A 13,641-nucleotide genomic window follows, 5' to 3' on the forward strand; every position below is an offset into this window, starting at 1 on the left:
ATGTAAATGTCATGTAAATGTAAAAATTGTAAGTGAGAGTCTTGTACAAAGTTCTACAGAGCTCAGAAATATAGATGTCATTGTCCTTGTTTATTTCTGCCCTGGTGGAGTAGCTGCAGGTCTGACAAGAGAATATATTTCCTTTTACCAAGAACAGGGCTGATAATTAAGACAGATATAAGTTAATTAAGACAAATCCACATGACTGGAACGATCAGTACTTTAAGGTTCCTTTGTTACAGGCTTTTATTCTTGATAACAGAGAACATACATGGGCTTTTGAGTACAGCGGAATGAATTACACTAGGAACATATAGACCTGGATAAAAATACATTGAGATCAATAACAGATATTTCATTTTCTCCGACAGATGGTTTCCCATAGGGAGAATAGTCATCTTCAAGAATTTTGCAGATTGAGATCTGGGTAATTTGGAAGTCTCTTTTGAGTATTTTGATCTCTTTCTCATCATTTTGCAGGATGCATTATTTGTGCTGAAACAGACCATGGCCATGAGTATATACCATTGCCATGAAGGTCTGCAACAATATTTAGGTTCTGGTATGTGTCAAAGTAACATCTACATGAATGCCAAAACCAGCAGAACATTTTCCAGAGCACCACACTGCCACTGCTGACTTGCTTTTATTCCATAGGTCATCCTGGTCCAATCTCTTCCCAACAAGGTCACAAGTGTTCATATGATGTAAACAAAAACGAGTCATCAGACAAGGCCAACTTCTTCCGTTACTCCATGGTCCATTTCTGTTGATCACATGCCCATTGTAGGGACTTTTAGCTGTGGACATGGGTCAGAATGGGCAAAATGAGGGCCCATGGTCTGCTCAATGGGATAGACTATGCAAAGATTCACGTCACAAAACTAAAAACCGTCAACCTGGTAAGAGATCATTCCACATAGATCCATTAATATCATAAAAAATTGATGGCAGTCATCAGGGCCATGTAAATATGCAAGTTTATGGTTTATGTGTTTGTATTTTTTTTTCTGTGTGCTGTATTAAAAAAAAAGGGGTATAAATTCATTATGTTTTCAAGTGTTTTTATGTTGTATGTGTTTGTAATGTTTTTTGTGTGCTGTGTTTAAAAGGGGGGGGTAAACTCATTATGTTTTCAAGTGTTTTTCAGGTCAAAAAGAAATAGATGTGGGGATGGACAAGAAAGGCAGCTCTTGTGACAGCAGTGCCCAACGCTGTCCCAAAGTGCTTATCTACAATGGATCCATGTTCCTGTCTTGGTGAACCTTACAGCATGATCTCCAGACCGAGATGAACAGTGTAACAGGAATGTATAAGGTCTTCTTGACAACAGCATTCCTGTAGTATCATAGTGCTGTTGCAACCAGTTAATCAACTCCTCAGAGAACATCTTTTAGTAAATTCAACGGTTGGAAAGGATTTGAAGAATTATTTGAAAGGATTCTATGCATGGACAATTTGGGAATATTACAGAATAATGTATTAAAGAATGGACTTTAAGGACTTTTAGGTTTATCACACAGTTACCATCAGGAGAATGGACATAGAACGCTGTGACAAAACTACATTGGTTTTATTTGCAAGTTTGATGCCTTGGAAAAACAACCATTATGTGGGGACCCCACACTAATTATGAGGCTTGTGAAATCGATCTAACATGTTCACAATAATTTTACAAGAGTAATAGTTTCACACAGGAAAACATGTCACCACAACTCATGATCACTTTTCTATCTTTGTTAATGATAACCACATGATAACACTTTGTCCGATTAAGGTTACTTTACTTTGTATGATTCCAGAAACAGCTTGGTTCATAGGAAAATATTACTGTCCTTATGTTAATTTCACTCTACATACATTGTCATTGAATCCAGCAGACAATTAGTCTTTGAGGAAGATGTACCAAAATTTGATTTTGAGTTACCAAAATATATAATGTTATTATAGAATATGTTAGTCATTATGTCATAATGCAAAGAAAGGATGACCATATTGTCAAAGCTCAACAATTTTTTCTTGTAGGAAAAACTAATGTTTTGACTAAACAAATGCATGGTGGTGATTTGGTTATTGCCTATTCTGATCTGATTTGGGATGTAACCTTCAAAACTGCTGTTTGTGTATGCATCTTTCTCATTTCTAAGGCAGGGCTTCACCGACACTGGACACCGACCCAAAAATGGGAGGTGTAATCTGTATTAAGGAAGTGATGTGATGCTTCAGGGCCAAAAGCATCAAAGGGGGGACTGTAAGAAATTACAGAAATTGCACCCAAATTCCACTCCAAGGTACACATCTTAAAAGAGCTCATTCCTAAGAAGTATCATAAGGTAATAGGTTTAGGACTCTAAACGTATAAATGTGATTCAGTTATAAATATGGGGGACGGCAGCAGGACATTAGGGATCACCACAAACAAAGGGTCTACGTGACTGTGATTACCATTTAAAGTGACCACTTGGTTGATAACAATACCAAGCCAAGGTCTACATGGCCGCGATTACCATTTGAAGTGACCACTTGGGTGCTAGCAATTGTAACAATACCAAGACAAGGTGTACGTGACCATGATTAACATTTAAAGACATCAGCTAGACAACAAGGTGTAGCCCAGCCATTTGGGAGACATTCAGTTCTTACACTCAATACACATTCAAAGCGGAACTTCATTTAAATTACCAAAAGGGAAAACTGTATATAAGGCTTGAGCAGAATTTGCTCTGGGTTCTTATTGACTCCGATGAACCCAAAGTACATGATGTATTTTGTCACTGCTATGCTGGAATAAACTTATTGTTCTTTATTAAGATCTTCAACATCATCGTCTTATTTTTTACACTACGCATTTTTTTTTCTTACAGTACCCAGTATTTCAGTAAAGACACATCGGCTTTCCTACAGAAATGATCAGGGAAAGTCACAAATTAAATGGGAAAGGTAAAATTAGTGACAGTTGTAGCCCATTTAATTTGCTCATTTCCCTACACACCCACAGCAGAAACCTGCTAAAGCCTGCCCCCACCTGCCAGACTGATATTATTGCCTTCTTTTACTTGTATTCTTTGGTCGAATGATGAGTCTCTTCCATTTGTTTTTGGTAATTTGATGGAAAACTGACATTTTGTTCTGTCTGTCATGTAAGGATGAAGATGTTTGCAAAATAAATTATTGTAAATATTATGTAAATGTAAAAAGTAGGGGCTAATTTGGTGAGAGATATACTTTCTTGACATTGACATTATTTTCTGATGTGCTGAAAGAATTTCTCAGAAAAATTGTTATATCCTTCATTGATATTAACTTAATTTATACCAACTCCCTACCTCATTACTTCCAACAAAGCCAAGCTTCTAAAGTGATCTCATTCCCTTCTTTTAAAACACCCTGATCTAACAATGTAACAGATCTCTACATAAAGAAATTATAGGTAACAAAGAACTGCTTGTTGAAAACCCTTTCACTGTGTATACTGACTTCAAGAACCTTGAATCTATTAAAAACAAATCAATTAACCCCAAGAAAAGTTTAATGGGACATCATCCCTACATCAATTAATGTCACTATTTCATATTATCTATGCTCTTGCTTGTACCCCACTGATCCCAAACCTGACACCAATTTACCATCTTCATGCTCATTCCATTGTCTCTGGCCAGTTATAAGCCAGTGACTTCAGTCATTTGGGCAGCCAGTAGAGGTCTGTTACAGCCCCCAAACAACCCCAGGGCTTCTAGGACAAAGAAGAAGTGTATGTCTTCCATGTACCTTGAGAGATAGTGACTCCACCCAATTATAGTATGGTACAAGGTGGAGAGTTTCAGTGGTAGAGTTTCAAGGTGGTACAAGGTGGAGAGTTTCAGTTCCTTTACATATCTTTTCAGTTTAGGTCAAACAGATGTAGTGGAACATTCCCGACTAGTGGTCAACTCAGTAACAGCATCCATTATATGGGTAATTAAACAAGTAAATGGCATTCATTCATTCATTCATTCATTCATTCATTTTCTACCGCTTATCCGATCTACGGGAATCGAACCCCCATCGAACCCCGTTCGATCGGAATCGAACGTTCATTTATTTATGTTTATCCTTATTTCTTATTATTATTATTATTATTATTAGTAGTAGTAGTAGTAGTAGTAGTAGTAGTAGTAGTAGTAGTAGTAGTATTTATTTTCTATCTCTCTCTCTTTTGTTTCCATACTTCTGTAAAGCTGCATTGAGCCAATGGGAATTGTTAAAAGCGCTATACAAATAAATCAAATTTAATTGAATTGACTGTGTATAGCGGGGGGCACGGTGGCTTAGTGGTTAGCTAAGGTTGGGGTTCGATTCCCGCCTCCGCCTTGTGTGTGTGGAGTTTGCAAGTTCTCTCCGTGCCTCAGGGGTTTCCTCCGTGTACTCCGGTTTCCTCCCCCGGTCCAAAGACATGCATGTTAGGTTGATTGGCATCTCTGGAAAATTGTCCGGATTGTGTGAGTGAATGAGAGTGTTTGTGTGCCCTGCGATAGGTTGGCACTCTGTCCAGGGTGTATCCTGCCTCGATGCCCGATGACGCCTGAGATAGGCACAGGCTCCCCGTGACCCGAGGTAGTTAAATAGCGATAAAGCGGTAGAAAATGAGTGAGTGAGAGTGACTGTGTATAGCAGCTTGCTGAGTATGGAGCTCCTTGGCTGCAGACCAGTTAGAGTGCCCATGCTGACCCATGTTCACCAACAAAAGCACCTAAAATGGACATGGTCCATGGAGCAATGGAAAAACTTGGCTTGGTGTGATGAATCATGCTTACTTTTACAGCATGTGGATGGCTGATTGCATGTGCATTGCTTACCTTCAGAAGAGATGGCACCTGGATGCGCTCTGGGAAGAAGGCAAGCTGCCAAAGACAGCGTCATACTCTGAAATGTTCTGCTAGGAAACCTTGTGTCCTGGCATAAATGTGCATGTTATTTTGAGACATGCCACGTATGAAACATTGCATCTGACCATGTACACCCCTTTGTGACAACAGTATTCCCTACTGGCAATGGTTCCTTTTAGCAGGATAATGTGCCTTGCCACACAGTGAAATGTGTTAAAGAATGGTATGAGAAACAAGACAAAGAGTTCTAGGTGTTTAATTGGCTTTCAAATTCCCCAGATCCTAATATTCCTAATGTGCAAAGACTTCAAATTGCTCATACAAGGTCCTTGATACATTTCTTGTATAATTTTAGAGCAAAAACAAAATAACAAAATCTTAAATAACCAACACTGACTATGAAATCCATTATTCATTCAGGTTAGAGCCCTAGACAGCTAATCATTACAATCATGAAATCTTTCAGTCAAAGCTTTATTTCATCTCCATACTGTAGGTAATAAATTCTGAAGGTACATTTTATTTATTTTAATCTTTACTAATAAAATACATTTATTTTAATCTATCTTTATCTCAGTATATACTAAATGGCATGTCATAATATCATATGCTCTACACTGCATCAGTTGATATCAGTAATTCACTAAAAAAGAAAATATCCCTTTTTATTATTATTATTATAATAACATGCATGCATGTCTGTACATTCAAACCTATAACCACACTTAATTGTTCATAAATTTTGTAAAATTGTGAATTGATTGTTTCCTCACATGCGCTCATGCTGTGCATAATGCATAATTGCATATGCTCATTCATACCCACAATACATTCTTATGTCTGCTTTCTGTGATAAATCTTAGTTTTTCTTACACAGCTGTCATTTTCAGAGCTTTTGCAGTGCAGGTGGGGGACCATGCTTTTCAAAAAAGAAGCAGAGGTTTCAACCAAACTTCTTGCATTTGCTCATACTCCCTTGATCATTACTATATCCATCCAACATGTGAAGACCATGTTTTTGTGTTTTTGTTATGGCTTGTTGCATTCATATGAACTTTTTTTTTTTGCATCTCCTTTACACTTCATCAGGCACTTTTGTTCTAGCATCAGGCATCAAATGAGCTTCATGGTAAACCTGCCAGTCTCCATCCTGGTCCGTCCTCCTCCGGATCCTGCTCCTGTACTGTGAGGTACAAAGTCAATCGTGGCTGTGTGTTTGATCTGTCCTTTGCTCTGACTCCAGAAAAACATAAATATAAAGCAAACTGCCACAGAACTCAGGAATGACAGTAAGCCTATTGTTACTGCCACCAGCAGTGTCTTCAAGTCAAACGGAAAAGGCTGGGCATCATATGAGCTGTTTACTGGTGGATTGTTAGATGTAAAGCTCCATCCATCAAGAAAGAAGTGTGCAGAGCGGTTCCGAGATAAGGAAGTCACAAATCTTCGCACCCACAGACTGACAAATATACTGTCATTCCCTGCCACGTTGGATGCAAAGCAGTAATAGATGCCACTGTCTTGTAGTTGTACATAACGCACCTCAAGGGTTCCATTGGACAGCACACGGATCCGACCTGTGGTGGGCACTAGTGTCCGCTGAGGGCTCACCCAGATGACAGAGGGGGAAGGGTCTCCATCTACTCGGCAAAGGAAAAGGACTGTTTGGCCTTCATCAACATGCACCTCCTGTTTCTCGCGATTTAGAATATGTGCCTGTCTACAAATAAACAACACTGGAAGCTCAGATTCTGTGAACTCCTGGAATGCTCTACCCTGCACCTGTATAGGTGTGGTACAGCTTGGAGGCTGTCCATCAGTAAGTAGATGCATATGACGCTGCAGGACCCAAAATAGTCGGCAGTCACAAGCAAGTGGGTTCCCATCCAGCCGAAGCACCTGAAGTGTCTCTACTGATTGGAACACAGTCTCTACCAGCGTTGACAGTTGATTCAACGATACATTGAATAGCCGAATGTGGACAAGGCCACGGAAAGCACCAGGTTCCACCCTCTGGAGATTCCCACCAACCAAATGGAACTCTTGGAGCTGTATAAGGTCTCTGAGCAAATTTGGCTGGATAGAGGTGATAGGGTTGTAAGACAGGTCCAAGTATAGCAGATAGGCCAGATGGCGGAAAGACGTATATGGAACAGAGCTCAGGTTACAGTTGCTGAGTGTCAGAGAAGTAAGGTTGAGTCCAATTAAGCTATTAGGTAAGAGTGTATCCAGTCTATTCCAGTGGGTCAATGTCAGCTCCCTGAGCTGAGTCAGCTTTCTAAATGAATTGTTGGGTAGCACTGTGAGACCAGTGTAACAGAAATGCAGCCTCACTAGCCTGGGAAGCTGTGACAGTGCCTCAGTTGGTACTGAAGTAAGGTTATAGCCATCCAGGTTAAGTTCCTGAAGGTATAGTAGGCCACTGAAGGCATGGTTTGAGATGAACACAAGATCATTCTCATTCACTGCCAACTTCTGTAGAGATGGCATCTCATAAAACATGTCATTGAGAAAGACAAGGATTTCATTTTTACTAATGTCCAGCAGACGGAGACTCTGAAGTCCAGAGAACACTCCGACCAGAATGATCTTCAGCCGATTTCGGGAAATCCTCAGAATGAGAAGGTTTTGCAGGCCAGAGAATGCTTGCACTTCAATCACTGTCAGCATGTTTTCACTCAAATCCAATTCCTCAAGCTGTTCCAGCTCAGAGAACTGATGTTTTCTAAGTGTATTCAGCTGATTATTGGCCAGACTGAGGTATTTTGTGTTCTTATGGATACCCTCCGGTACGGAGTTTAAGTGACACGAGGAGCAGTTGACCTTGAGAAGCTCATTTAAGCACTCACAATTCTGAGGGCATGACCAAGGTGGGATTTCTTCTACTGACACACCTACTATGCACAGTTGTGCCACCCACCAAAACACCATCCACAAATCAGCAGCTTCCCCAAACATCTGGAGTTCAACCTACAACGACAACAGTGGAAACCAGTGATTATTGTTCCAAAATTTGGTTGTGATTTGGTTGTTTCCAAAATAATCACAATCATCACAATTTATTCTTTACTGTCCTTTAGTTTTACAATTGAATAAAGAAATATGCTAGTATAAAACTGTGACTATAAGGTTTGTTAGACTGGGTGTGCTGCCACTCATGTGCCCTTAAACAGGACCATTAACTCTCTTTGAGACCCTTGGGAGATGTGTATTCTGCTACTATATGTCATTTCATTTGGCCATTCACAGAATTACACACATTGCTATGGAATCTGAAAGTAGATGCATAACAGCATTTTATTTTTAGCAAATTTGATGTTTCCAAAAGTCATTTTCTTGTTTACACCAGCAGCTCAACCCCTTGGGTTTGTTTGTCAAGTGTAGCAGGTGTAAGATTGGGATCAGGCGAGGATCTCTGTGTGAGAGTCCGGGACTCAAGCAGTTACTTTTCCGTAACTGTGTGTTGGCAGCTTGGCAGTTATCTAATACTTAGGCAAGCATGGCAGCAGTGTGTGTGTGTGTGTGTGGTTGTGTGTGTGTTTGTTTGTTTGTTTGTGTGTGTGTGTATGTGTGTGTGTGTGTGTGTGTGTGTGTGTGTGTGTGTGTGTGTGTGTGTGTGTTTATTAAATTATTAATATTTGCATGCACAAAACTGTTAGGTTTACATGAATACAAATGCATTCAACAACAACAACAACAACAACAACAACAACAACAATAATAATAATAATAATAATAATAATAATAATAATATTAATAATAATAATAATAATAATAATTAAAGCCCCACACACACACACCTAAAGTATTCAGTTCCATACTAAACACTCCATACTGAGTAAGTCCTACAATTCTAAACAATTATATTAGGTTTCTGGTACTGAATGACAAATTTAAAATATTTTAATTCCAACACTGCAAATGATTTTAATTAATATGCCCCACCTGAAAATAGAGCAACTTAACATTGTTTAACTCAACAGTGCAAAAAATACTGCTTTTATTATTATTATTATTATTATTATTATTATTATTATTATTATTATTATTATTACAATTTCAGGCACATTTTCCCATTAAATAACTTTAGCTAGAATACATTTTCAGCAGGCTAACACAAAACTAAGCAAAAACTAAATGATAAAAATATAGAATTTTAAAGCTAAATTCTAGTTAGGTTGAACAACCTTTTAAATTCTTGTATTTGAAATACAAAAATACTTTTATCATTTTAAAAGTTTCAACTAGATTCTGAGTTAAGTGTGAACATCACTTTAAATACACTTTTACACAATGATTACAGTTATAATAGATATTTAACACAATTTACACAGTTTTGGATGGGAATATTGAGATTTATTTTAGTTCTTGTTGCAGACTGAATAAAAAGGAGTTGACATTTGTGACCACAGGAACAAGTGGTTAAGTGATTATTAAACTTTTTGTATCCAGGAATCCATTAAACAAAAAGAAAGATTTCCTATTAGTATGGATTTATTTGCTAATTATTTTTTATGTGTAAAGTAATATTTTGCGTTTCAGTGATAGAATACATTAGGTTAGGAGTTCTTGTGGTTTAAAATGAAACCCATTCGATTTAGGCACTCATTTAAATAACCAATAATCAATAATTTGGATAGATAGATAGATAGATAGATAGATAGATAGATAGATAGATAGATAGATAGATAGATAGATAGATAGATAGATAGATAGATAGATACTGTACAAAGACAGACAGACAGACAGACAAACAGACAGATAGATAGATAGATAGATAGATAGATAGATAGATAGATAGATAGATAGATAGATAGATAGATAGATAGATAGATAGATAGATAGATACTGTACAGACATAGATAGATAGATAGATAGATAGATAGATAGATAGATAGATAGATAGATAGATAGATAGATAGATAGATAGATACTGTACAAAGACAGACAGACAGACAGACAGACAGATAGATAGATAGATAGATAGATAGATAGATAGATAGATAGATAGATAGATAGATAGATAGATAGATAGATAGATAGATACTGTACAAAGACAGACAGACAGATAGATAGATAGATAGATACTGTACAAAGACAGACAGACAGACAGACAGACAGACAGATAGATAGATAGATAGATAGATAGATAGATAGATAGATAGATAGATAGATAGATAGATAGATAGATAGATAGATAGATACTGTACAAAGGCAAAAGCTCTTATAAAGATGTGTTTAAAAACTATATATCTAAGTGAAATAAAACTCACAGATCCATACACAATGTAAGTAGGTGGTTTGGCTACTCATAAAGTTTTAACAAGAAAGGAGACAAGAAAATAAAATAAAAACTGATTTAAATTCTCCAAGTGAAACCAATTCATGCTAAAGGTGCTGTTTACAGGCAACAAAGTTAGACTGAACTAATAACCTTTTTTATTTCTTTTGCCTGAAAGGAAAAACAGGCTTTATTCTTCAATAAAAGCTCATTTTATCTTCAGTTTACTTTTATTTACTTTTATACACTTTTATTAATACCAAGTGTTCCCAGGAATACAGCTGTGATATATTTACCTAGTTTAATACAGGCACAACTTTGCATACACCTTCTTTTTTTATTCATCATCTAAATAAAGTCCTAACCTCTATGAAACGAGGCTAAAATCACATTAATAAGTAAACAAACTGTCAATAAACGTAAGGATATTGCATACGTGAACAAACTGTTCCGACAATAATGATTTTTTTTGCAACTTACCCAGGAATAAGCATCGACTGTCTTGAAAAATTGTCCCTGTAAACCACTCGTGCAAAACTCCGACACTTTCCGTGGCTCGTGTTCTCTCGCTTATTGCTTTTTTTTTCTCTGATGACGCGTCAAAACGTGTGAAAGCGCGTGGACTCCCGGAGATGCACGACTTTTGAAGCACCGTGATGGAGAGAGCGCAAAACGGTCCAAGAGTTTGCGCACCGGAGCGCGTGCTCACCACACAGAAATCTGACTTCTAGCACAGTATTCATTTCAGATCACATTTTTTTAAAAGCAAATAGCTATTTATACATGCATGCATTCGTAATAAACAGGCCTGCAGAATACGACCATTACATCACCTGGGAATTTATACGCAGTCTCTATGAACCTGCCAAATCTGTGGATTTAAATAAACACACACCCAAATTTACGCGTCAGAAGGAAGAGCAGTTATGTAAAGAATAAAATCAAGTTAAAGCACGGGGATTGTTAAAATATTTAGTATCTTCAAATCTCATATCCATTCTTAATTATCTTACAATTTTTTATAGGAGTAGACCTAAACATAAAACAGCATGGGGACAGAAAATGAGTGTCTCATTGTGTCACACCTACACCTTTGATTACTCTTATTTTTTAAGTAGAATTCACTGACAGTAGGCAGTGGAATAAAGAACACATACTGTATGGGCATGGGATTCTGTTCAAGATTTGTTGGAACGTGTCTGGGGCTCTGAATAACCCAAGAGGGTGGACGCCAAATTGGTCTAAACCAAATAGAGTGGAGTCAATTTTCTCCCAGTACTACAGTCAAGAATATCTGATCATATCCTTTAGGCAAGTCCAGTATTAAATAAAAAATGAGATGCACCTAACAATTGATGCATGACACTGGGTTTGTGCCCAATTTATACACTGCATGACTTTCCAAAAGCCCACACAGATCTGCCTCGGGAACCAGGACCACAGAGTTGGACAAGTCATTGTGGGACTCGTTACACCGATAACAAGCCTTGATTTTTATGGCCTTAAGCTCTTCCAATAATACTTGTTTGTGTTCAGGCAAAAGGTAGTGGCAGATGCATACCACAACCCCTGAAGTGTCTTGGTGTGGTGTTTTATGAAATTAGTGCGTTCAGGTAGATGAGAAAATGTGTGTCGGAAAATTCCGCTTGAAACTTGGCAACCGCCATGATTTGGGATGGTGAGCAATGGTCTCCACAGGAGATCAGGGAGGATTGAGATGCACACTGTAGGTTCAGCTCTAGTATCAACTCCACCTTCTCCGGAACTACTTTTGCCAAATGAATTATTGGGGAATTATTAGTTTTAGGTGGGAATTAACACCATTTCTCAGAATCAGGGACAGGAAAAGGGTAGAGGAAGTAATGAGGAGGATAAGAGGGGACTTCCTGTCCCTGCACTTGTCTCTGAATTGCAGCTTGCAATGGTCGGGGTTAAAAAAATGTAAAGGACCTACTCATACAGGTGACGGTTATTTATCAAAATATGCATACTTGAACAATTAAAAAAATTGTATTTCCAAAAATTTTGTGTTAAATCCGGTAAACATTACTATATAGTTTTCTGTTTGTGTGTATTCAATAAAATTCAAGGCCATATGGTGCTGCAAAATATGCTGTATTTCTAAAACTTCAGTACTTCAAGTATACACATTTACATACAGATATTTGTAGCACATTATTTTCCACTCTGTCTATAATATACAGCAAACACTGAAATGTATACAAAATGCAAAGCGACGTCTATAAGATGCCTGATTGTAATACATGAACATTTCAGCAGTTGTATAGACTGTTGTAGGTTATTAAAGGTTGAGTATTGGCTTTTACACAAAGTAAATTTATTCACTAATGTTCATTTCTCTGATCACTGGCTCGACGTCTCTCCATCTGTTACTAGTGTGTGTCGTAGAGCATGTGTGTGTGTGGGAAGGGGGTGGTCTTGATACCTCTACTATGCTATAAGCAAACAACACAACTGGATTATGTTAGAATTTCCTTTGCTTGGTTTAAAAGATCTGTGTTTCAAAGAGCCTTTGAAAGGCCTTTACGTCAACTGTTTTCACTTCCTGCTTGTTTTTTTAGGGTATTTTGCCTTCAGTATTACCTTCGGAAAGTGAAACGCAGCTCAATTTAATTCAGGTCAGGTGATTGACTTGGTTTTTGCAGAAGACTTCACTTCGTTGCCTTAAAAATGTCTTGGGTTGATTTGAAGTATGCAAAGTATTCTGTCCTATTATTAATAAATACAAGGGAACCAGTTCCACTATAAGTTCTGTACGAATGTAACCTGAGCTTAGGCAGTAACACTCCCTGTGGCACCTCTTTGCCACCTCATCAAAATAAGTCTTTCGATCGGGTAAAAATATTACACTTGCTGTTTAGTTTATTATGTTGGCTTTGTAGAAGCCAACATTCTGTTTTCCTATTTAAGCTTAGACAAAAAATTATCAAGAGTAACTGCTAAGGCTTTCGAGCCATATTGTTATTAATTTTCTAAGCGATCCGAGTTCCGGTACTTCCGGTACCGGGTCTCAAAATGGCCTTTTCTCCCATAGACTCCCATTATAAATTTTGGAGGTTTATAACTCGATCTACACCAAACTGGGCCAGCTCCTTTAGGGTGATACGCTGAACAAAGTTTTAAATTGGTGTATCGACTGGCATTTCGGTTGTCCCGCAGCCCCGCCCCCAAAATATGCAAAATTAAAAAACTTTTTACAACGTTGACATGTGACATATCAAAACACTCAGAACAATGAGGGGAACTTCCTCACAGGTATTCTGATGACGTCATGTGATGTCATGTGAAAATATATCAAAACACTCAGCCCAATGTGGGGAACTTCCTCAAGAGTATTCAGATGACCTCACATGCTTGTCTCCACTTGCCTCCAAATGTTTTGGCACCCTAGCTTTCTGTCCACTTGCCTCCAAATGTAACACGGATCCTTATGTCCACTCGCCTCCAAAAAACACTGTCCTTTGCAAATACTTA

At 37.9% G+C, this 13,641-nt stretch overlaps 1 protein-coding gene across 1 annotated transcript; it reads right to left on the bottom strand.

Moving 5' to 3' along the window:
- Positions 1-5,105: 5,105 nt before the first annotated feature.
- On the bottom strand, positions 5,106-10,991 carry lingo4a (leucine rich repeat and Ig domain containing 4a). Its single transcript, XM_027163498.2, has 2 exons — positions 10,627-10,991; positions 5,106-7,835 (listed from the first exon to the last, which is right to left on the bottom strand). The coding sequence occupies exon 2, from the start codon at positions 7,821-7,823 to the stop codon at positions 5,979-5,981; it is 1,845 nt and encodes a 614-aa protein (XP_027019299.2). The 5' UTR covers positions 7,824-7,835; positions 10,627-10,991; the 3' UTR covers positions 5,106-5,978.
- Positions 10,992-13,641: the final 2,650 nt, after the last annotated feature.

Source organism: Tachysurus fulvidraco, chromosome 10, assembly GCF_022655615.1.
Source record: "Tachysurus fulvidraco isolate hzauxx_2018 chromosome 10, HZAU_PFXX_2.0, whole genome shotgun sequence".
Taxonomy (NCBI): domain Eukaryota; kingdom Metazoa; phylum Chordata; class Actinopteri; order Siluriformes; family Bagridae; genus Tachysurus; species Tachysurus fulvidraco.

What these genes read in the sequence shown, in the direction of transcription:
- lingo4a (XM_027163498.2), bottom strand. Translation starts at nt 7,823, where the DNA reads ATGTTTGGGGAAGCTGCTGATTTGTGGATGGTGTTTTGGTGGGTGGCA.